The 24,239-nt window shown below is 54.1% G+C and overlaps 2 protein-coding genes across 11 annotated transcripts in view; one reads left to right on the top strand and one right to left on the bottom strand.

Annotated features, from left to right (window-relative positions):
- Nucleotides 1-16,531, bottom strand: part of GAK (cyclin G associated kinase) — a 53,646-nt gene extending 37,115 nt beyond the window's left edge. Inside the window, exons 1-6 of one of the 7 annotated variants that reach the window (XM_042937168.1) lie at nt 16,271-16,353; nt 15,429-15,505; nt 7,737-7,798; nt 7,035-7,094; nt 6,016-6,130; nt 2,143-2,285 (exon numbers count right to left, since the gene is read on the bottom strand). In XM_042937168.1, coding sequence (XP_042793102.1) covers nt 2,143-2,285; nt 6,016-6,130; nt 7,035-7,037 — 261 coding nt within the window. In that variant the 5' untranslated portion in view covers nt 7,038-7,094; nt 7,737-7,798; nt 15,429-15,505; nt 16,271-16,353. Of the gene's footprint in view, nt 1-2,142; nt 2,286-6,015; nt 6,165-6,371; nt 6,878-7,034; nt 7,095-7,736; nt 7,799-7,890; nt 7,901-15,428; nt 15,506-16,071; nt 16,142-16,270 lie in introns of those variants that run through there. The other 6 variants (XM_042937164.1, XM_042937165.1, XM_042937163.1 and 3 more) reach the window with 6 other exon arrangements.
- A 98-nt stretch (nt 16,532-16,629) lies between these two features.
- The window catches only part of TMEM175 (transmembrane protein 175), a 28,034-nt gene continuing 20,424 nt past the window's right edge, over nt 16,630-24,239 (top strand). The window contains exon 1 of one of the 4 annotated variants that reach the window (XM_042937159.1): nt 16,630-16,739. The gene's annotated coding sequence lies outside the window, so the exon portion shown is untranslated. Of the gene's footprint in view, nt 16,740-16,776; nt 16,830-16,884; nt 17,215-24,239 lie in introns of those variants that run through there. The other 3 variants (XM_042937162.1, XM_042937161.1, XM_042937160.1) reach the window with 3 other exon arrangements.

Below are 24,239 nucleotides of genomic sequence, written 5' to 3'. Positions count from 1 at the left end.
GACCCGCCCCTACGGGCAAAGGTGGACGCCAGGTCCCCCGAACAGCATGCCTGGCAAGACGCCTCGGCAAGACACGGAAGCTCCACTGAAACCAGAGCGTCCCATCGGAGACGCTGTGCAGAGGGTGATGGTGCGAGCCGCAGCGTGACCAGCGCGGGCTCTAATGAGCCAAAGTGAAAGGGACCCTTCCACAGGCGCCCCCACGGAGAACGTCCAAAGCACGACACGCTTGAAAAGATGCTCAACTTTGTTAGCAGAAGGAAAATCCAACTAGGACCACTTAAGCCACATCCACATGACCCGGGTCACGTAGCAAAGTGCGGGCACAGGGGCCGCCACGCGCTGCTAGTGAGGACTTCCAACAGAGGTGCAAGCGTCCACGGGCCAAAGCACAGACAAGGGCATCGGGGTTCAGAATAGCCCAGGAAGCGGACATCAACCAAGTGCACGAGCACACGCGCCCCCACACGAGACGGACGGACCCGCAAACCCTAACGCGAGCAAACAGCCCGACACCGGCTACACTCCACAGCCCGCAGGCTTGGAAGGAGCCACGCACAGGAGCAGAACAAGAAGGACACGCGTCCCCGTGGTCTCTGCCATCCCCCGTGTCCCGCCTGCCCCTCCGCAGGGCGCCACACGGTGAGGTCCACGCACTGGCCACAGGGACACCTGCAGGGGGTCCCAGCACTGGGCGAACAGAGGGCGCTGAGAAGACAAGGGACGTCCAACCCGGGCTAAGCTCACAAGCGCTGATCCTTTACTGATTCTACCCTTCTAGATATCCCTTCCCTTAAAAAGACTACGGACACACAAGCACCCGCATTAACACACAAAGCATGGGTCTTGACGCCACGAAACAATCCACCAGCCCCCAGTCAACTGAGGAAGGCCCATGCAGACAGCAGGGAAGGGCCGGCTGGTGTGCAGGGCAGCCGCGGCCCAGGCCCCTCCAGACACACCCCTGCAGCCCTGTGAGCGGGGTCTAAGGCGGTGGCCCCCACCTCACAGACCTTCTGTAACGGGGGCGCACGTGCCGACCACTCGGGCTGAGGGACGAAAGGAAAAGGTCAGGCTCACCCAAGGTCAAATCTAAACAGAGACATCACTGCACAGACAGGGCGCCAGGGCCTCCCTGGGCACACGGCCCTGAGGAGGAGAGGGCGCTGTCCCAGACCAGCCGGGTCGGAGGCACGCTTTCCTCATACCTGAAAGCTGGCCACAGACCAGACAAGAGAGAACACTAAGGGACTGTAAGGTTCTCCGGCAAAAACAACCTGTGCCAGCAAGTAGGACACAGCGGGGGCCACCGCTCCCCCAAGAAGCGGTCGGAGTCAGGGTGTGAGCTTCGTGGACGTCAGGCAAATCTCACAAAGTCTTGAGTTTCCCAAAGACACAACAGGGGAAATAGAAACTAGGCCATTAACCAGGAGAAGGCATTCGCAGCACAGACAACATGAAAAAGGCCGCCGTAAGAACAGAGGGAGGAGCTCCTGCTAACGAACAACCTGATGGACAAGAAAACAGGAAAAAAAGCAAAAAGCAAGTTAACCGAAGAATAAGGCACTGACTACAAACACAGCAAAAACCGTCTATTTCACGAATCACCAGGAAAAGGGAGAGTCAGGACCGCGGTGCCCCTCGTCCCCAGCAGGCGGGCGGCTGCGAGTACCGCAGCCCCACGGTGCCCTGCCAAGGCACGTGCGCACTCCTTGTGGTCCCTCGGCGGCACTGGTTGCTGCGGGACAGCGAGCCCTGTGGTGTCACGCCGGGACGGATGACCACAGGGCGAGGGCACGGACGACCCCGAGGGGCGGCGGCCTCCTCCCCGCTCCTGGGGGCGGACGGAAGGGAGGGAGCCTCAGTCGAGAGCATCCCCGGGCCGGCCGAAGGGCCGGCAGGGGGCGTGATGGCCAAGCAGGTGGCATGAAGCCACAGGACCAGGCCGCAGGAGGCCACAAAGCCAAATGATACAGAGAGAGGGCTCGGCGCCGCTTCAGGGGAGAAACTTCCAGCAACCCAGTTTGGCATTAAGAAGCTCCTTCTTCTCTGGAAAAGCCATCGCACACTTCACTGCTGGCAAGCTGGCCATCCTGACCGGGGGCAGCGGGGCAGGCCCGCGAGACGGACCGGAGGCGGTACCTTGAGGTCTCTATGGATGATGGGCGGCTTTTGTCTGTGCATGTGCTGCACGGCTCTGCACGTCTGATAGAATATCTTCAGAACAGTATCGCACGAGAGCGGACCTCTAGATTCAATTTTCTTTAAAAATTCCACCAGCTGCCCTAAAAGAGACAATTAAATTCACATCACCATGGAGCCAGAAATGCTACACCCGCCCCGGGCGGCCCTCCCGGAGCCCACCGCGGCACTCGCGGGTGAGCGTCCGCCGCTAGGGCCCGGACACCCGGGAAACCCCGCGGAGGGACGTGAGGTGCAGGGACCGCCACCGGGATGCGACGAACTTACAGAGCCTCCGTGGGAACACCGCCGGCCGCGGCCACGTGGAACAACGGCCAGCGGTGCGCGCGGTACAAGGCAGCCCCCAAATTCACCACGGACCGCGTACCCCACGCAGCCGGGCGCAGGGCGGCAGCTACAAGAGGAACGGCCCCAAACGTGCACGCGGAGCTCTCTCAACCACATCTAGCGAAGCGGCCACCCCGCCTCCTCAGGCAACAGGTCACCTGTCTGTGAGCACCACGTCCCAGTAAACGCACAGACTGCGCGTGGACGGGGGGAGGGGGAGGCCACAGGCAGGCACGAGGTACTGGGCCGCACCCCAGTCCCGGACGCAGCCCTCCCTGGGCCGCTCCTCCCCGTCTCTGTAGCCCAGACACCTGCAGTCCTTGGACCCCGCGCAGTGAAGCCGGGAAACTCCCGGGCGGGGCCAGCCGGCTCCGTCGTACGCGGGGCGAGAGCTTTCTCTGTGAGCACAGGCCATCTCCTCCCCGCCCCGCACGGAGCACCCACGTTCCTGCCTCCGGCGCCTGCCTCCACAAGCTGCCCACACACCACACGCCTCGTACCCTACCCCTACAACCCCATTCCCACCTGCGGCCCCCTCCCTGGAGCCTCTTCCGGAAGCCCACCCTCTCCTGGGCCCTGCACCGCTCCCTCCCTGCTCCAGGCCCCAGGCTGTCTCTCAGCCTTGCAGCCCCTTCAGTTTGCCGGCACACTGTTGAAGCAGAAGCAAGGTGGTTACCACCCCAGAGGCCTTATCTCTTGTGACATCCCCACACAGACTCCCCTCCAGCCACATGCCTCCTTTCCGTCCTGCCCCAGGACCTTCGCACATGCTGCACCCTCAGCTGGGACGCTTTTCCTGTCTCACCTCCTTCAGCTCCCGGTCTGCGCCATCACACCCTTTCCCTGGCCTCTTTCCTCAGTTTCGCACGGGACTACCCAACCATCACTGAGGACTTTGGTTAGGGTCTATCTGCTTTATCTGCTTGAGTCACTGAACCCCTGTGCCTGCGTACGGTAGTGCCAACAGACACGATTTTCTTTTTTTTTTTTTTTTTTTTTTAACATTTTTTATTTATTTTTGGGACAGAGAGAGACAGACAGAGCATGAACGGGGGAGGGGCAGAGAGAGGGAGACACAGAATCGGAAACAGGCTCCAGGCTCTGAGCCATCAGCCCAGAGCCCGACGCGGGGCTCGAACTCACGGACCGCGAGATCGTGACCTGGCTGAAGTCGGACGCTCAACCGACTGCGCCACCCAGGCGCCCCCAGACACGATTTTCAACATGAACTAGATTCTAGCTGCTCTGAACAGGCATAGCGCCTGGGGAGAACAGTGTGGACTTCGTACACTCCCAAGGGGTTTGGATTTCTTTCATAACTGCATCACCTTTGCAACTTTCAGAACAGGGAAACACGGCTCAGGACCCGCACGTTCTTGCCCACTGACCCATCTGCCGTGGAGCCTCCACTCTGGTGATCCAGCCACGGTTCCCCACACGTCTGACCCTGCCCCGCCAGGGCCACCTCTGCTGTGGCTCTGCAAGGATCTGCCCTCTTTCCAGACCTGCACACCAGCCCACCTGGCCCTCACTCCACCAGACCACCCCAGCATTCCCCTCTCCCCCAGCCACACCTGCCTCCCAGCCTTGCACCCGCACCCTCAGGAGGGATGGGGTGCCCTCCCTGTGATGCAGACAGGGCAGGCAGGGCACGGGCCCCACGAGGCATCGCAGAGGGTCCAAAGCAAGGGTGACACGTTGACCACCAAGCTGCCTGGAGTTATGGGAATGAGCCAGCCTGTGGCGGTGGGGACGGGGTGGGGGGTGGGGGGGGGGAGGTTGTCACAACGTCAGTTCACAGTTCACTGGCCTCTGGGTCCAGCGAGAATTTAAAGGAAACTTTTTAAAAGTAACAATCCCCAAGGTGGCAGGACAGCTGGAGAGGACGCAGTGGAGGACGAGCGTGGGGCGCGAGGACCGGCGATGGGTGGGGGCTCGGTGAGCACGCATCCAGGCCCTCCTTCAGTGGGGCTGGCGCCCACACCCCTCCCTGAGATCCCCTCCGCCCTCCGCCCTCCGCCCCCCCCCACAAGCACCCCCAGCCTCTCACACTGCTCCCAGGCTGGCGGCCCACGCAGCACCACACCGAGGGCTGCACTCTGTGGGTCTGCCCCGTCGTGGAACCACGCTGCCGCCACCACCAGGCCCCACACCTGCTGCCTCTCATGGGAGGGACGCTGGCGCTGGTGAACCCACAGCCTTCTAAAACGCAGCATGAAAGTGACCCAGAAGCACCGAGCGCCCTGAAGATGAACAAGGACTCGGTGAGCGAACCAGACGTGCCAGCTGAGGAACGCAGGACGAGGCACGGCCAGCATCAGCAGCGGGGCCCCCGGGGCAGAGGGAAGCTGCGTGCAGCCTCACGCGTACTGACTGGGGGTTCCACGTGGCACCCCCTACCCCACAACCCCGACCACAGGATCGCCAAGCTCGCAGCAGCTCCGTGCGCCAACATCTGTGGTCAAGAAACGGTATGCGTCACAAAGAGGGTGCTGGTCGGGGACGTTGCGGGATGGACCCAGGAGGCCCCGCAGAGCCTTCAGGAGAGAACAAGTAGGTGTTTGGGCGCGAGAAGATGCCCGACGCAGGAAGCTTTTCTCAGAAAAGAGAAGTACGTGTCGCAAACCCCCACTTTTAGGAAAACCTCACTCCCCTACGCTTGAACAGGGACGTCCTGCCCCTGGATGGTTCCTCACCCTGGCTCCTGGCCACTGCTGGCCGTGCACACCGCGCTCACCGCCTCTGCCCTCACACCACCTACAGCGCCCGCGTTCTCCTCTTGCATCACCACTCCTCCCCGCGCCTACGCTCACAGCCCCCGCCGCTCCCTTCTGTGAGCGCTCCTCTCGGCACTCCTCTCGTGGGCACGGCGCTCGGCTGGGCCGCTTGCTCCCCTTGGCCTGTGGCCACGGGGCTGAGGCCTCTCGTCTCCCAGCACACACTAGCGGTGACCAACAGGAAAGCGCACCCGGCTTACGACGGCCGATGGCTCCCGCCTCTGGCTCCGGACAGTCCTGGCCAGGCGTCTGCACCCACCCGGCCCCACGAGTCCCGCCTCCACTCTTGTCGGACAACTTGTGCCGTCTGGCGTCGCACATCAAGACCGTGAGCTCCAGCGGGCAGGCACTCGCCGGGCTCACTGCCGCCTCACCCACAGAGCAGACGCCCCACGAGGGCGTGAGCCCTGACCCTCCCCAGGGCAGAGAGACTGCGCCCTGCCTGGGGGATCAGGCACGCCCCTCGCCCGCGCTCCCTTGGCACCATCCACACACAGTCACACGGCCACTCTGCCCCTACAGCTCTCTGGAAGGCGCCTGGGTCCCTCCTACTCCTGTGACGGAACTCAGGAGTCTAAGAACACGGGGAGTGCTTGACCTAGCAGGTCACGTGCCCTCAAAGGCCACGGCCGCAACCCCACCCTGTCCGTTACACCTGACCGCTCAACCACGTGACAATACTGTGGTCCAGACTCCAAGGAAACGTTACCTTTGCAGAGCTCGGTGAGCAGCAGGAACTCGGCCTGCCCCGTGTCCGACTCCTCCTTCCCTATGGATGCTGCAGAACAAAACTGGACAATATTGGGGTGGCCAGAAAGTTTTTTCTGCAGGTGTCTTGTTAAAGGAGAATGCGTAAGTCTGCACGTTTAAAAACAAATATACATGTGACATTAAGACACTAAAGTCAAAGTGTGGAATGAAATTACCTTACAGTCCCAGCACATCGGAGCAGAAAGACGGAGGGCAGTGGTGGGGGGGGGGGGGGGGTGTAAGGCAGGCGGCAGGGAGGAGGGAACGGAGAGGGAAGGTGGGGGTGAAAACCGCCACCACGCTGGCCACACGCACCTGACCACGGGCCAGGCAGGACAGCAGACAGAGGGCACATGCGGGTGCGGGACGCCACGGGTGTGAATGAGCCCGCCAAACCTCTGCAAGGCGAGAGCCCGCAGGCTCACGGTACACAGAGCTTCGAGAGAGAAAAGAGAACACATTCTGACAGCAGAGGGCAAGAGCCCAGCTGAGGGAGAACGTGTGCCAGAGCTGAGAGCCCGCCAGAGAAGCGCCACAGACCCACGAGCCGTGCACAGAAACCCGACAGCCTGACTGCCGGGGGCAGGGTGAGGGACAGAGGGGCTGCTGACCAGGAGGGACACGGAGGCCCACTAGAACCGGGCCCAGCAAGGGTCCTGGCAAGAGCCGGAGCAGCGGGGCACGCCACGCTCACTAAGGGGAAGACAGAAGGGCGGAGAGCAGGAAGCAAATCCTGCGTGAGCACGGAGACCTCCCGGGCCGCAAAGCTACTGAACCTCTGACTGTTACCCTGGGAGCGAAGGAGGAGGAAGGAAACCTTCTCCTACCAATACTCTACAGACAGGTCCAGTGAAGGCGGAAGGCCAATTTTAGCGTGTCCGAAAGAGCCAGAGAGCGGCCCGGCGGCGGCGGGCGGCCGCAGCTCGACGCAGGCCTCCCCACGTGACCGCACGTGCTCTCGTCCCGGGAAAAGGATACCATGAAACAAACTTCCTGAATGATGGCTCTGTTCTTTTCCTCTTCGTTAGACAATAACCTCTGTATCGGGAAATAAACACAAAGATTAAGGAGTGTTTACCTTTCTATTCTACACCCAGAAGAATAAATACAACGCATCTAAAAGCTTAACCTGCTTACCTGTATTTTAACATCTGGCCCGTGTAAAAATTTGACAGAAGGTTAAGACCCTTGAAAATGGTCTTTTGTGACCCAAGGACACCAGAAAAATGAAAAATAGGAGGCTTTCTCCAAAGAGGCTACAGCAAAGTTAGAAAATCAAGGAAAATGGGAGAAGACGCCGGCAGAGAAGCGGGCCTCTGTTCCGAACCTCCAAAGTCAGGCAGCCCCTCAGCAGCAGCCCTGGCACCAGAACCTGCACGGCCCCGGGAGGCCCCCGCCCCCCAAGCTGTGGACACAGAGTTCACAGCAGTGACTTTCAACCCCCTGCTATCTGCGGAACCCTCCTTCTGGCAGTCGGCACTGGGGTCGCTCCTCGCCACAAAGTCGGAAGCCACAGCTTAAAGTGTTCTGCAACTGCTGATGGCCTCGCCCTCAGAGGGAAAAAACAGGACAGACTGTTTAAAAAAAAAAAAAGCAAACTAAATACTAGGGATGACTCTCCGGAAACTTAGAGATCTACTTAAAATGGCCCAAACCCCACACAAGTGCCGCCCTCGTTACCTTCAAGGCGTACTCTCTGCCACTTCCCAGGTCTTGAGCCTCATACACAAACGCAAACCCTCCTGAAAATTAGAAAGACGTACAGGTCAGTTCAGTGCTCTGACTTCCCTTGACATTAAGCTTCAAAAATACGTTCCCTAAGTGAAATACAAACCGGGCTTGTGGCCAGCAATTTGCTGCAGAAACGACCCTCATTTACATGACGCTGTCTTTTAAATATCCCGCTTTGGGGACAGGAAGGAAATCAACACAGGAACAGAGATGAGTGAGGGAAAGAATGGAGAAAATCAACAACACCAAAGCTTCTGAAAGCCAACATCCTCTGAAAACAAGAAAATGAAACTGATAAATTCTAGATAAACTGATCACCGAGAGAGTGAGAGCAAGAAAGGAAAAATTAACAGGAGCAACTACCCCCAGAACAGAAGGCCAGCACTGCCTTAATGCCCCGAAACGACTTTAAAGTACATCCAATATCACACGAACACAAAAAGTCCTTTTTTTAAATGTTTATTTATTGGGGGGGGGGGGGGGTAAGCGAGCAGGAAGGGGCAGACAAGGGGACAGAGAATCCAAAGTGGGCTCCGTGCTGACAGCGCAGAGCCCGACGTGGGGCTCGAACTCACAAACCAGGAGATCGTGACCTGAGCTAAAGTCAGAGGCTTAACCAACTGAGCCACCCAGACGTCCCAACAAATTTTTAATTCTGCATAAGGTAAAATTTCAGCATATCAAACCCAACGATATATGAATACACTGTGACTAAGTAAGAGTTGATTAAACCTTTGAAAATCCCTGTAATTCTCTTGTTTTTAGGTTTCATTTGCTTAGCTTCTTCTAGCTCCCCACGGTGGAAAATTACATCATGACACTAAGAGCTGTGAGCAGACACCCTACGATGCAGCCATTGCACTACAAGGTATTTATCCAAGGGATACAGGGATGCTGTTCCGAAGGGACACATGCACCCCAAGGTTTATAGCAGCACTACCAACAATAGCCAAAGTATAGAAAGAGCCCAAACGTCCATCGATGGATGAAGGGATAAAGAAGATGTGGTATATATATATATATACGATGGACTATTGCTCGGCAATCAAAAAGAATGAAATCTTGCCATTTGCAACTACGTGGATGGAACGGGAGGGTATTATGCTAAGTGAAATTAGAGAAAGACACAAATAGTGACTTCACTCATATGAGGACTTTAAGAGCCAAAACAGATGAACATAAGGGAAGGGAAGCAAAAATCATATAAAAACACGGAGGGGAACAAAACAGAAGAGACTCATAAATATGGAGAACAAACTGAGAGTTGCTGGAGGGGCTGTGGGTGGGGGGATGGGCTAAATGGGGGATGGGCATTAAGGAGGGCACTTGCTGGGATGAGCACTGGGTGTTATATGTAGGGGATGAATCACTGGAATCTACTCCTGAAATCAATGTCGCACTATATGCTAACTAACTTGGATGTAAATTAAAAAAAAAATTTTTAATTTTTTAAATAATAAAATAAAATAAGCAAAAGACACACAGAGACATTCCGCCCATGCAGGTGCATGGTCATCCTCCAGGAAGGTGCACCTGCAGGCACAATAAGCTATCGGTACACACCTGCTCGAACGATCGAATCAGAACACAGCACAAAACATTGGCAAGGCCACGGAGACACTGGGTGACTCTTTGTGGCCACAGACTCCTCACGTTGAGCCCTAGCTCCCAGTGTCACTGGATCAGCAGACAGGGCGTTCAGGGAGGCAATTAAAGAAGTGAGGTCATCGTAGTGGGGCCCTGACCCAGCAGGACCGGGGTCCCTCTCCACCCACGTGCACAGACAAGGTGCCGTCCGCCAGCCAAGGGGACAGGCTGCCCGGGAAACCGACGCTGCCAGTGCCATGATCTGGGACAGGAGCCTCCAGAACCGAAAACACAAATTCTTGTCGTTTATGCCTTGAAACTGTGCTACTGCGCCATGGCGGCCTGAGCAGACCACCACACTCGTCTGCCGCTGGTCCGAAGTGTGAGAGGACACAGCCGCTCTGCAAACAGGCCGGCAGGTCTAGACAACAAGGCCTGCAGCTACCGCACAAGTCGGTCATCTGCACTCTCAGCCACTCACTCCAGAAAAATGAGAACCTGAACACAAGTGCTTATAGCAGCTTTATTTCTAACAGCCAAAAAACACCTGGAAACAACCCAGACGTCCTTCAGCGGGTGAACGGCTGAAGAGATGGAGCCACCCACACCACGAATACTCTTCACCAATGAAAATGAGATCACGGACACAACCACCTGGGTGGATTTCCAGACACTAATAGCGAAAAGGGCCAATTCCAAAAGGATACACACACAATGGTAAAACTGTAGAGACAGAGACCTGATTAGTGGCTCCCGGCGTTAAGAACGTAGGTTTTAAGGGGATGGAAACTTCTGTGTTTTTGACTCTACTGACGTCAAGATGCTGGTCGAGACACTGACTAGTTTTTCAAGTTGTTACCACTGAGGGAAATGGGCAAAATATGCTGGTGCCATTTCCTAAAACTACAAATAAATAAACCCACACTTTTCTCAAAATTGCAAGTTTACATAAAAATATTACTGCTGAATAAAACATCTCGAGAAACGAAAGGGCAGGCATTGCTAAGACGCTGCTGTATGCATTCATTCTGAGTATGTTCTGGAATTGGGAGACAGGCACAGGTACCTCAACTGTCGGGGCCAGACCCTCGCCCCTCGAAGGCAGGCTGGCCAGGGACGGCAGCGACCCCATCCGTGGCTTCCCTCCTCCTCCCCACATACGCACACGCATGTCTGTTATATAAAATGCACGACTTGCATCTGGAATAAAAAGCTCCCACAACTCCAGCCCAAGGGGAAATGGACAAGACTTAGGCATTTCACACACACACACACACACACACACACACACACACACACACACACACAGATATGTGACTGGTTAACAAGCAGGAGAAAAGTGTTCACACTATCATCAGGTAAATGTAAATCCCGTGCCAAGTAGACACCAGTGCACACACCTGTGGACACACACCAGTGCGCGCAGAGCCGAGGACGGGCACGCACATCCGAGGACAAGCACCAGCGCGCACACACCGGAGGACGGGCACCAGCGTATGCACAGCCGAGGACGGGCACGCACACCCGAGGACACGCACCAGCGCGCTGAGGACGGGCACCAGCGCGCGCACCCGAGGACGGGCACGCACACCCGAGGACACGCACCAGCGTGCACATCGAGAACAGACAGAAAGAACTGAAATGACGTTGAAGAACACGGGCGAGGGTGTGGAGACGGGAGCCCGGGGCCTGCCGGCCAGAGTGCAAATCGGCGCAGCCCTGCTGGAAAGCGTTAGCCGTGTTCACGTAAAGTTCATCCTACATCCAACCCATACCCAAAGATCCCCCTCCTGGGCACTTTACCTGAGAAAACACACCGCAGGCGAGCAAACAAACCTCAGAGCCACACAGCTGGCCCAGAGGGGGCACTCGAGCTGTGACGCCATGTGCATGACACTCTGGCAGAGAGGGGACTTGGAGCCGGTGGCTGGCTGGAAGCGGGGAAAGGGGCTGGGGGCCACGAGAGGCTTCCTGGGGTCGCTCAGCCGTTCTCTATCTCTTCAGGTGGTTGGCTACACGGGTGTAAGCCTTCACCAAAGCAGTTCCATTCTGGAGATCTTTCTGTATGCCGATAATTTAAGTCGTTAGTTAAAAGAAACATAGGCATAGGACATCGACGCACCATTCCAGAAGGGGAACCTGAGCAAGTAATGAGCACCGAAAAACGCACCGGCTCGTAAATCAGAGAAAGGCAAATCCACACGAGCCCACACGTGTTTGCCCATCACCATGAGGGCTGGTGTGGGGACACTGGGGTCTGGCAGGCCTCCACGTAAGGTGGCGAACTGGCGGGGAAGACCGTGAGCACCAGGAAGAGATACGACGGCACGAGGAACAATCCGGGAGATTCACCACGTTTTGTCAGCACTGTTTCTAAGAAACACTTTCACAAAAGGAACAGAATCCTGTCACCCACGTCACATCCTCACATCGGCACCACACATCTTCGGGGTACGTGACCATGCGGAAGTGACCGTGCAGACGGCAGGAGTCCACAGAGAGGAACAGGCCGAGCCACGGAGAGACAGACGGCAGCCTTTCCCAAGGCAACCTCCCCTCCCCCGGTGACCTTCAGGGAGGGTGATCTCCTCCCACAATAGCGCCCCCCACCTCATGACCCCTCCACCGTGACTTCCCCCCAAGGTAACCCCTCCCACGGTGACCGCCCCCGTGATGTCCCACTCCAGCCACCTGCACCTCAACAGAAAGAAACTGGAGAAATTACACACGCCCGAGGCATGGAGCAAAGGGCCTTGGCACTCAGCTCCCACCCTGGCTCCACAGCCCCGCCCACTTCCATCTGCCTCAGACAGGTGCACCGCCCTCGCTTCCTTGACCTTGACGTCCTCCACGCCTCTCTCCCTTCAGGACGCACCCCACAGGCTGACCTGGGCCAACATGCAGGCGACCAGACACACTCGAGCAGATGCCAAGGAGGCCAGCCTCCCGGGGGCTCCCAGGCCCAAGTCCACCACTCACTGGCCAGAGGCTCTGGGAAGCTACTCCGGCCTTAGCTCAGCCACTGTCAGGCTCGCAGTCCACGTGAAGCACCAGGCACGGTGTCCACCAAATAGAGCTCCGTAAACAGTGTTAGGCTGGTTATTATTATTCCACACTAGGTGTTCGTCACCACGGCTGAGGGGCTGATGATCAAGTCGCCAAGTCGCAGGTGAAGAGGGTGCGGTAAGGGGAGCTGGGAGAGGGCGACTGATCAGACACAAAATCGGACGACACCACCCTGAATACTAGCATCAGTGCCCAAGCTCTCACGGCAAAGACCTGGCCCCTCTGTGCTCTCAGGTGTCTGGAGAGAGGGCCACTCAGCACCCCTCCCCGGGTGAGAGTAGCCGTGGTGGGCGATGGAGAAGATGACCTAGAAGAAGGCCACCAAGCCGCAGGGCTCGGGGACCAGGCACGCTTCCTATGTGAAAAGAGCGACGAGCGATAAATGAACGTGCTGTGACCACTGATCGTCTTTTAAGATCGAGGGAAACGTCTTCTGCCGTGGACGCCTGTAGAGCGTGTCCTGACCCAACAAGCGCTCCTCTCCCTCCGTCACGCCAACCTCAGTGGTTCCCGACACCCCCAAGCAAGAGTCCTGTCGCACAGCCCCATGACCGTCCCTGTGCCCTGCCGGTCCCCACACCGGCTGCAGACAAGGAGGCAGAGGAGTGGAGGGCCCACGGTGAGCGTGCACTGTGCCCTCACGGCTTCTCAAGCCAGCACCGACCCCAGAGAACACAAGGGACCCACGCTAGGTTTATCAAAGACCACTGATACCACGCGTGGCACACGGCGTTCCAGCAAACAGATGCTGACTGAAATTCACGTAACATCCAACCAAACACACGTGACTAGTTACGCATAAATGGCGGGGCGGCTCTGTGGCCTGGTTTCATCTTCAGAAGAGAAGCCCACACGCCACCTCGTGTACCTCACTAGCAGTGCAGCCACAGTGAAGCAGTCACGGGAGAGGTGGACTCACCTTGCATGACAAAACCCTTGTCTTGGCTGTAGCCATCACTTCTGTCACCTCTCTTTTTTAAATTCAATTTTTAATTTTTATTTTTAGAGACAGAAAGAGAGAAAGCAAAAAGAAGGTACGTGAGCAGGGGAGAGAGAGGGAGAGAGAGGGAGACAGAGGGCGGGAGAGAGGGGGAAGAGGGGGGCAGAGGGGAGAGAGGGAGGGGGAGAGAGAGGCAGGGAGGGAGAGAGGGAGGGAGAGAGGGAGGGAGAGAGGGAGGGAGGGAGGGAGGGAGGGAGAGAGGGAGGGAGGGAGGGAGGGAGAGAGGGAGGGAGGGAGGGAGGGAGGGAGAGAGGGAGGGAGGGAGGGGGGAGGGGGAGAGGGAGGGAGAGAAGGGGGAGGGGGAGAGGGGAGGGAGGGAGAGAAGGGGGAGGGGGAGAGGGGAGGGAGACAATCTCAAGCAGGCTCCTCGCTCAGCACAGAGCCCAACACAGGGCTTGATCCCATGGCCCCTAGAGTCAAAATCAAGAGTTGGACGCTCAACCAACTGAGACACCCAGGTGCCCCGTTACCTCTTCTAACCGCAGGAAGCAAGAATGTGCAAAATCCAAAACAGGAGAACATAAGGATTGTATTCTAGAATCTGCCTGGACTCAGCATCTCTGACGTGGGTGTTATTCCCACTAACTTGTTTTGTTGTTTTTTTAAATGAAAACTTAAAACCAACTTTTGAAAGGTTAGGAGGCTATCTGGCTCCAAGTTCTGTCCACAAGCCATTTCATATTACAGATGCAAAAAACAATGCTTTCTTCCTAAACCATTGACAGCAAAACGTGGTGTACCGTAAATTCACCTGGGCCAACACCTGACACGAACTGATATAGGGCTATTTAAAGACTTAATCACCCACAGTGAGGATACCTACCTAAGTACAAACATCTGATTTGATTATTATTAAATACATTCCCAACTCCTGTAGAAATATACAGGATATACAGGATGTCTATTATCTTCTGAGCCCTAAATAAGTCTGAAGTTGTCAACATCTGTACCCAAGGGACTGAGTTTGGAACTCCCCACGTTTACACAGGACAGCAAGAATTCCCGTGTTCCAAGGCTGATGTTTTACATGAAAGACTTGACACGAGTTTCTCAACATTTCAGTTCCGAAAGAGGCTTCACAACTTTAAAGGCTACACGCCAGCTGTTAAATGTATAAAGAGGAAATCTACAGCTCATAATTGTACTGGTTATGTTTATCTTCCGACTTGTCTAGATAGCAAAGGGAGTGCGTTCTTTTGCACAACCACATAGGCTGGTCCCATTTCCTTATTCTGCGTCCTGGTGTTAAACAACTTAAATGGTGACAGCTTCCTGCTCCACAAGACCCACCTCCCGGCTCTGATTACCCCTCCCCCAACCTCACCCCCACCCCGGGGCACATTCTCTCCCCTCTCACCTCAGTTTGGCCCTCTGGACCCCTCACCACTGCCTGTCCTGTCCCAACAATCCCCCAGGGCTGTGCGGTCCTGTCATCAGAGGGTGTGTCTAATTCCAGGAAGCAAAAACCACCTACTGTCCACTATGGATTTCTTAAAAAACAAGACAATTGTCTGGTATTTTCAGAATAAATGAATTGATGTGAGGAAACTCTCATTCTAACAGATACCACCCTTCAGAATGTTAATAGAGGTTCTGGCCTCACCTCTGAAGACCTTGGGTTGCTGTTTTTTTTGTTTGCTTTTTTTTTTTTACCAAATCACACCCAAAATCTGTTGCTTTTTTTACCCACGTGGAAAAGCAGCGTGTGCTGATGCTGCAGCCAGAACATCCCCTCAGGCCTTTAGGAATAAGGTGAACGGTCAGCTGGTGTGGTTTCCTACCTCAAACTGAGCATAAACGGAAGTAGGGGTGGCCACGTGACAAGCTGAACCTGAGGTCCGGAGAGCTACCGGACAGGTCGGCTCTCTCGCCCTGTACCACTCCCTCGCCCCATGTTAATTCAGGGAAATGCCGTTCTGTTTCCGTACCAGCCCCAAAGACAACTGTGTTTAGCCATTAAGCATCCCAGCTAGCAAAATGTGACATACCCCTGTGGGCGCCCCCGACAAAATGTAAGGAAAATCCAGAAGAGAGAATGGGATCACATCGACGTTGGCAATAGTCTCTGTGTGAGGAAGAGAAAGGACATCAGGAAGCTGGAAACAGCAGGCAGAAACAAAGATGACTAAAGAATGGCCCGGAAATCTCTCCGTGCCTGACGAGTCCAGCCTGCAAGGTTCCATACAGCTCACAACTGCTGGCATGCCCTAGTTTACACGGACTCACAAACAGAGATCAGGGCAAAGTGAAGCTCAGGTGGCAAGAGGAGGGAGCTAGGCTGTCACAGACGGTCACAGCACCGTCTACGCCAACATCCAAGGAGGTCAGGACTGCAGCCATCCTCACCAAGCTGCACGAGCACCCACGCCCAGGACCCTGAGAATCGAGGGGAGCTGGCCCGATGTCCGGAGATCCAGTGCTGTTCCACCGCCCCCCGCCCAATGGCCCAAGATGTGAAGGGAAGGGCCATGACTCGTGTAGGTTCCCTTCCTTCTGCCTCCACTGTGGCCCCTCACCTGCTCACCACCCGCTGCCACGGCCTTAACTCCGGCCGCAGGCCAGCCCCACACCTGCTCTGACTGCCACGCCTCCCGCAAGGAAGTGCCCGGCCCTACGCCCGGCCTCACTCACCTTCGGCAGTCGCTCCGGGTCGGCCTCACCCTCTCCCCCCCGCGGCGATCCTCCCCCATCCCCCGCCGCGCCGGGCCGACCCGCACCGGACTCAGCCTGACCCCGCCCCCTCCGGGCCGGCCCCGCGCCCGTCCGCCCCCACGCTGGACCCCCCCTCACCCCCGGCGCCGGGCCCCGCGCCCCCCGGCCCGGGCCTCACCCTCGGCCAGGACCCGCCGCACCCGCAGCCGCAGTTCGCCCAGCTCCACCGTCTGCCCCACGAAGTCGGTCTGGTCGCGGCCGGCAGCACCGCCCAGAGAGCCCGGGCCCGCCAGGAAGTCCAGCGCAGACTGCAGCAGCGACATGGCTACGGCCCCGCGGCGGGCGCCGGAGCGGGGAGCTCGGGGTGCAGCTGCGTCCGGGTCCGCTCAGCAACCGCCGGCCCCGAACCGCACCATCTTCCGCCCCGACGCCGTGACGTAGGCCCGCGGGGGGCGCGTCGCGGCCCGGAAAGACGCCAGCGCCTCACTTCCGCCGCGCCGGGCGTCGGCGCGCGCGCGGAGCGCCGGTGGCAGAGCGCGCCTGCGCGGCGCCGCGGGTCTCGTGAGGAGCCTGCGACCGTCCGGCTCGGGCGCCTCGCCGACCGGAGCGCAGACGCGCGTGACAGTGGCCGCGGCGACCGAGCGCAGGTAGTGCGGCTGCGGGCCCGGGCCCTGACGGTTCCCCACTCCCACGCGGTCGTTTCTGCGGGGGCTGCTTCGCAGGGCGCTCTGGCTTGAGTGAGCGCGGCCGCCCCCTGGGTGGGCAGTCCCGCGGGGGTGCGCGGCGCGTGCGAGGGGCTTGCGGGCCGCGGGCGGGTGTCGGGGAACGTTCGAGCAACGTTCAGTTCTGCCTCTTGGAGGTGGAAATCTCCCGCGGCGTGTCGTGAGTACGAGGGCGAGCCCCCGGCACGCTCCCGGCTTGCCGTGGCGGGGAGTCCACAGTAAGTGTCTTTTTTTAAAAGAACGAGGTGGTTGCTACCAGAAGACTGAAAAACTTAAGTTAAACACACACACACACACAGACACGCACGCAACAGTTTGCCAGCGTCTGTAGGAAAATCCGATGTGGTAGCCTTGGACCCAGACCCCGAGTGTCACCACTCACCCAGAGCTGCCCCCTGAGGTAAGACACCAGCGTTTGCCTGGCCCGCTTGGCTCTTTGTGTCACCTGGCTGGTTCGTGGAGGCGTTGAAGGTTGCAGCCCCCGCTGTGTTCATCGTCGGCCTGGAATCCGCGTCTCAGTTCTCTGCGATTTCAAGTTACTAAAATTGTGTTTCCCGACGAACGGGGCTCAGGGGCTTAGTTCACACCGTGCCGGCCTGTACGTAGTGGCTTTTTTTTTTTTTTTTTTTTTTTAAATGTTTACTGATTTTTGAGACAGAGACTGAGCAGGGAAGGGGCAGAGAGAGAGACACACACACACACACACAGAATGTGAAGCAGGCTCCAGGCTCCGAGCTGTCAGCACAGAGCCCGACGCGGGGCTCGAACTCACGAACTGTGAGATCACGACCTGAGCCCGAGTCGGCCGCTTAACCGGCTGAGCCCCCCGGGCGCCCCTGTGGTGGCTTGTTTTAACGCTCCTGCGGGACCTCAGACAAGAAGGCACCACATGGTCACTCCCCGCCCTGCGGCCTGTTTCTGGGCACGGGAAACATGCCCGACGGTATCGTTACTTGGCCAAGGCCGAGGGGTGTTGCCGCTAGGATTCCGCCCACGTCGTGGCTTTTCCACCCAGGGCGTTTGTCTGGTGGCGGATCGCGAGGGTCGGGCTCAGGAAAGCAGCCTCGCTAGGGACGGGTGCTGGGACGTCCTCGGCTCGTCGCTGGCAGTTGGCGGTCTTAAGAGCCGAAGGGAGCAGAGCCGTAGGCGGGCAGGAAGGTGTTAGAACATTCAGAGCACAGAGCAGCCTGTGGGCAAGGAGCCGCCAGGGACGCGGGGAGAAAACCGCAGGCAGGAGCGTTGCGTCATGGGAGTCACGGAAAGACGTCTCCAGGGGCAAAAAGCCATTTAAAAGTCCAATCGAAAAACACAAGATTTCCTCCGGGTTTGGCAACGATGAGGTGACCTTGGTGACGGTGTCAGGAATGGCTTCGGTGGACTGTTGGGGTGGAAGCTGCAGGTCACGATAGGTGCAGGAAAAAAGAAACGAGAGGGGTGAAGAGGGGTGGAGAGTGGAGGCGACTCCAGAAGTGGGGGTGGGGGGCCTTCAGATGGGAGCCCCTCGAGCTGCTGGAAGCTGGCGGGAGGGAGCCAGCGGAGGAAGTTTGCTGGTGCAGAGGAAGGGGAATAATGAAGAAAGCCCTCCAGAAGGTAGGAGGGGAAGGACGTCCAGAACGTAGGGCCGTAAGAAGACGCTTTGCATCGTGGACACAGGTGACGGCGTAGGTGATAAACGCTACGTGTTTGTCGCAAGTGAAGGGATTCTCTGATGGCTTCTGTTCTCACTGAACGAGGAAGACTAAACGCCTACGGAAAAGGAGAAGGGAGGTGAGAGAGCCGAGGTTTGAGCAGCGTGGAAAAGATCCAACAGAGCTGCTGGGGTAACCCTAGGACACAAGTCACTGGAAAGCTGAGAGTTCGAGGGTTCCTTTGAATTTGGAGGCCATGAGTTGATCCTCACGTGACCTAGGATCAGGTGGAGATTTCTAGATGATGGAATTGCCCTGGAGACCACCGTTTGCTCAGACTGCTTATTTCGGGAATTCTTGCGGAGCACCTCGATACACTGACACTGCACAGGCACTGGGGTAACAACACTGTTAACCTGTCTCCGCGCCACGCTTCCCTCCTGGGCTCTTAGGCACCTGTCGCTCCACATCTCCCCTCATACCCGTGTCTAAAACTGAATTTATGTCTTCATCTGCAAGCCCATTTCTCTGTAGATTTCACAACAAAGAATACTGTCCGAAATCAAGAGGATCATTTCATGGGGCTCCTGGGTGTCTCAGTCAGTTGAGCATCCGACTTTGGCTCAGGTCAGGGTCTTACAGTTTGTGGGTTTGAGTCCCGCGTCGGGCTCTGTGCTGACAGCTCAGAGCCTGGAGCCTGCTTCCGATTCTGTGTCTCCCTCTCTCTCGGCCCCCTCCCCCACTCACTCTCTGTCTCTCAAAAATAAACATTAAAAAAAGAACTCTTTTGGGGCTCCTGGGTGGCTCACTCGGTTGAGCATCCGACTTCAGTTCAGGTCATGATCTCACGGTTTGTGAGTTCGGGCCCCTCCTCAAGCTCGCTGCTGTCAGCTTGTCAGCACAGAGCCCGCTCCGGATCCTCTGTCCCCCTCTCTCTGCCCCTTCCCTGCTTGCGCTGTCCCAGACTAACTAAATATTAAGAAAAAAAACTCTTTAAAAAAAGAGGATCGTGTCATAATGATGAAGTGGTACATTCATCAAAAAGACATAATAACCCTAAACAGTTTTGCATCTAATAATAAAACTTTAAAATACATGAAGCAAAACCAGGTTGTTTTTTTTTTTTTTAACAAAACCCAACTGTAAATTAAGTTGTAGATTGTAGCTGGCGATTTCAATACCCTTATCTTAATAAATGATAGAACAAGTACCAGAAAATCACCAAGGGTATAGTTGAATGATACCATCAGCCAACTTGACCTAATGGACATTTGTAGAACACTTTACACGATACCAGCAAAATATACATTTTCAAGTGTATATGTGAAGAACATTTACCAAAATGGGTAATATTCTGGGCTACAAAACAAGTATGTTCTGGGGCACCTGGGTGGCTCAGTCGGTTGAGCATCTGACTTCAGCTCAGGTCATGATCTCACAGTTTGTGAGTTCAAGCCTCACATCGGGCTCGCTGCTGTCAGCCTGTCAGCTCAGAGCCCACTTCAGATCCTCTGTCCCTGCCCCCCACTTGTACTCTCCTCCAAAATACTTAAAAAAAAAAATTATGCTCTATGACCACAATGAAATTTAGACATCAGTAATAGATATCTGGAAAACCTGAATATTTAGAAGCTAATAACTCATTTCTAAATTACCCATGGGTCAAAGGAGAAATCAGAAGGAAAATTAGAATTTTGAAGTGAATGAAAATAAACGTGCAGCATTTTAAAATTTGTGGAATGTGGCCAAGACGCGACTAGAAGATAGGTCTCAAACCAATAATTTCAGCATTCATCTTAAAAAACAGGAATAGGGGCGCCTGGGTGGCTCAGTCGGTTGAGCGCTGACTTCGGCTCAGGTCACGATCTCGCGGTCCGTGAGTTCGAGCCCCGCATCGGGCCCCTGTGCTGACAGCTCAGAGCCCGGAGCCTGTTTCAATTCTGTGTCTCCCTCTCTCTGACCCTCCCCCTTTCATGCTCTGTCTCTCCCTGTCTCAAAAATAAATAAACATTAAAAAAAAAAAAAAAAACAGGAATAATAAGCAAATGAAATCCAAAGCAAGTACTAAAAGGGAAATAATAAATGTCAGAGTGGAAACCAATGAAATAGAAAACAAAAACAGAGAAAATCACTGAAAGCAAAAGCTGATTATTTGAGAAGATCAACACAATAGAGAAATCCCTGGTCATATGGAACCAGAAAAAGAACAGACAAATGATTAATAACGTGAATAAGAGAAACGATGACAGAGGAGCTCCTGGGTGGCTGAGCTCCTGGGTGGCTCAGTTGCTTAAGCATCTGACTTCAGCTCAGGTCATGATCTCACGGTTTATGACTTCGAGCCCCTGCTTCGGGGAGTAACAGAAAGAGGGAGAGGGAATCCCAAGCGGGCTCTGCACTGTCAGTGCGGACGCCGATGCGGGGCTCAAACTCACAAACATGACCCGAGCCAAAACCAAGAGTCAGACGCTTAACTGACTGAGCCACCCAGGTGCCCCTTAAAACACTTTGTAGCACTGGGTCGTGATCTCACCATTTGTGAGACTGAGCCCCACATCGGACTCTGAGCTGACAGAGTGGAACCTGCTTGGGATTCTCTCTCTCCCTTTCTGCCCTTCCCTGCTTGTGTGTATACTCTCTTGAGCAGGTGTTCTTCCTCAAACTTAATAAAACATTTTTTAGCAAGTTGAATCCCAACACTATGAAAAGAATATTGCATCGTGACTAAGTGAGGTTTTTCCCAGGAATGCGAAGTTAGCTTAGCATTTGGAGATTGATCAATATAATTTACACTATTAACAGTTAAAAAGACTACATGGATCATCTTAACAGCCACAGAAAAAAACATGATAAAACCCAACATCCATTTCGGTTTAAAAAAAAAACAACCTGCTAGCATACTAGGAATGAAATGAAACGTCCTCAACATAATAAAAGCAGTTATGAAAAACCTACAGCTGGTGTATAGAATGATGGAAGACTGGACCCTAACAAGCCAAAGTTGTCAGGTCTCACCGCTTCTGTTCCATATCGTGCTAGATATTCTAGCCAGCGTATTGGAGCAAGAAAAAGCTTCCAGACTGAAAATAATGAGTAAGTTTATTTAGGAAGATGACACGATCATTCACATTCACTTGCCAACCTTGGTACTATTGACAGATGATTCCTTGTTGGGGTGAAGATGTGCCATTGTCTAGTGCATTGTTGGACATTTAGCAGCACCCTATCTCTATCCCCTAGATACCATTAATACACGTCACTTGTCACAACCAGAGATGCTTCCAGACATTGCCAAATGTTCCTTGAGGGGCAATGTCACCCTCAGGAGGGTGGGATCTACAGAAAGCTACTAGAACTAGTGAGTTTAGCAAGGTTGCAGGGTGCAAGATTAATATGCAAAAGATAAGTCACGTTATTTCTAGATAACTGGCAACAAATATGGGAAGTTGGAGTTAGGGGGAAATGCCATTTACAACAGCATCAAAAAAATATTAAACGCTGGCGTTCCTGGCTGGTTCAGTCAGAAGAGAGTGTGACTCTTCATCTCAGGGTCATGGGTTTGAGCCCAATTTTGGGTATAGAGATTACTTAAGTAAATAATATTAAAAGTATATTAAACTTTAGAAAATGTATTAAATGCTTGGGATAAATCTGAAAAAAGATACATAAGACTTGTGCACTGAAAACTAAAAAACTTGACTGAGAAATTAAAGACCTTAATAAATGGAGAGAGTATACCATATTCATAAACTGGGAGATTCAGTATTGTTCAGACTGATTCTTCTCAGATTGATTATAGATTCAGTGTAATTCCTGTCGGAATCCCATCAGACTTCTTGAAAAGATTGGCACACTGCTTCTAAAATTCATTTGGAACTGCAGAGGAGGGAGAATAGTCAAGTTTGAACCTTTGTTCAAATCTTGTGACTTTTTTTTTAATGTTTTTATTTTTGAGAGACAGAGACAGACAGAGCATGAGCGGGGGAGGGGCAGAGAGAGAGAGGGAGACACAGAATCCGAAGCAGGTTCCAGGCTCTCAGCTGGCAGCACAGAGCCCGATGCGGGGCTTGAACCCATGAACCACGAGATCATGACCTGAGCCGGAGTCAGATGCTTTAACCGACTGAGCCACCCAAGCGCCCCTCAAATCATGTGACTTTCATTGCCTAACTTCAATACTTTTTATAAAGCCACAGTAATCAAAGTAGTGTGGTGTTAAGATACGTAAGTAGGTCAATGCAACAGAATAATCAGAAATTGGCCCACAAGTGTATATAAGGTCGATTGATTTTTTAAGATGTTTATTTATTTTGAAGGGAGAGGGGCAGAGAGCAAATCTCAAGCAGGCTTCCTGCTCCACGCAGGGCTCTACCCGGGGCTCGATCTCATGACTACGAGATGACAACCTGAGCCAATATCAAGTTGGATGCTCAACTGACAAAGCCCCCCAGGTGCCCCAAGGTCAATTGATTTTTGATAAAGGAATAAAAGTAATTGAAGGAAAGGGAGTCTTTTCAAAAAATGATGCTGAAAAAATTGGATATTGTATGTTAAAAATTGTTAATCCATTATCTTGCATTATGCAAAAATTAACTCAAAGCGTCATAAATCTAAATGTAAAACCTGAAACCATAAAATTTCTAAAAAGATGTATGAGAATTTTTATACGATACTAAAGCACAGTCAAAAGAAACAGTTAACCTGGACTTCATCAAAATTGAGAAGTTCAAAATATATCGTTGAAGACATTCTTAAGTAGGTGAACGCAGTCAGACTGAGAAGGCCCCACAGTGTATGGTTCCAACTACAGGACACTCTGGAAAAGGGAAAACTATGGGGACAAAAAAGATGAGTGGTTGCCAGGGGCTTCTGGGGCAGGGAGGGATGACTAGGGCAGGACAGGATTTCCAGGGCAGTGAAGCTTCTGAATGGTGCTATAATGGTGGATACAAGTCCTGTGTGGTCAAAACCCGTAGAACTGCGACACGAAGTGAGCCCCATTGTGAGGGAGGCACTTAGGCTGATGGGGTGTCAGTATTGGCTCATCAGCTGCACCAGCTGCACCGCGCGAATGGGAGATGCTGATAACGGGAAACTGGAGGGGGGGTGATGAGGGCATATGTGGGAACTCTACTCTCCGCTCAACTTCTCCACAAATCTAAAACTACTCAAAAACACAGCCCATGAGGAGCACCCAGCTGGCTCAGTCTGTGGAGCCTGTGACTCTTGATCTTAGGGTCGTGAGTTCAAGCCCCACATAGCATGTGGAGTGTACTTAAATATGTTTTTTAAGTAACCTATAAATTTAATACATATATGTAAACGTACATAAATACGTATATGGGTGGATAGTGTCATGAGAATGAAAAGACCACCCAGAACGGAGAAAGTATTTACAAATCACGGAATGGACTTATATCCGGAATGCATGAACTTTACCTACATCTTACATACGTGCGTGCACACGTGTGGATATACCCAGAACGTACATATACAGCAGACATATAAAGAAAGCACATAATCTGTGCATAATCTTCACGGTAATTTCTGCACTCCTGAACAGGCACACACGAGTCTGGGATTTAGTCCTAACGTACTTCAGGTGCTTCTCCTAGTTTGAGTTTGGTGCTCCAGCCTTACCAAACTCTGCACTTGGCTGCACACCAAGCTGTCCCCAGTTCCTTTTTGTCTTTCAATAATTCTTACAGCATTGTTTGAGGATTAAAAGCTTCTACATACAAAGTACGTGGGACAAGTCTTGGCACATAGTAGTTGATAAATGTCACTTACTCTCATT

This window comes from Panthera leo, chromosome B1 (assembly GCF_018350215.1).
Source record: "Panthera leo isolate Ple1 chromosome B1, P.leo_Ple1_pat1.1, whole genome shotgun sequence".
In the NCBI taxonomy this organism is placed as follows: Eukaryota; Metazoa; Chordata; class Mammalia; order Carnivora; family Felidae; genus Panthera; species Panthera leo.
This window is presented reverse-complemented; position numbering and strand designations above follow the sequence as displayed.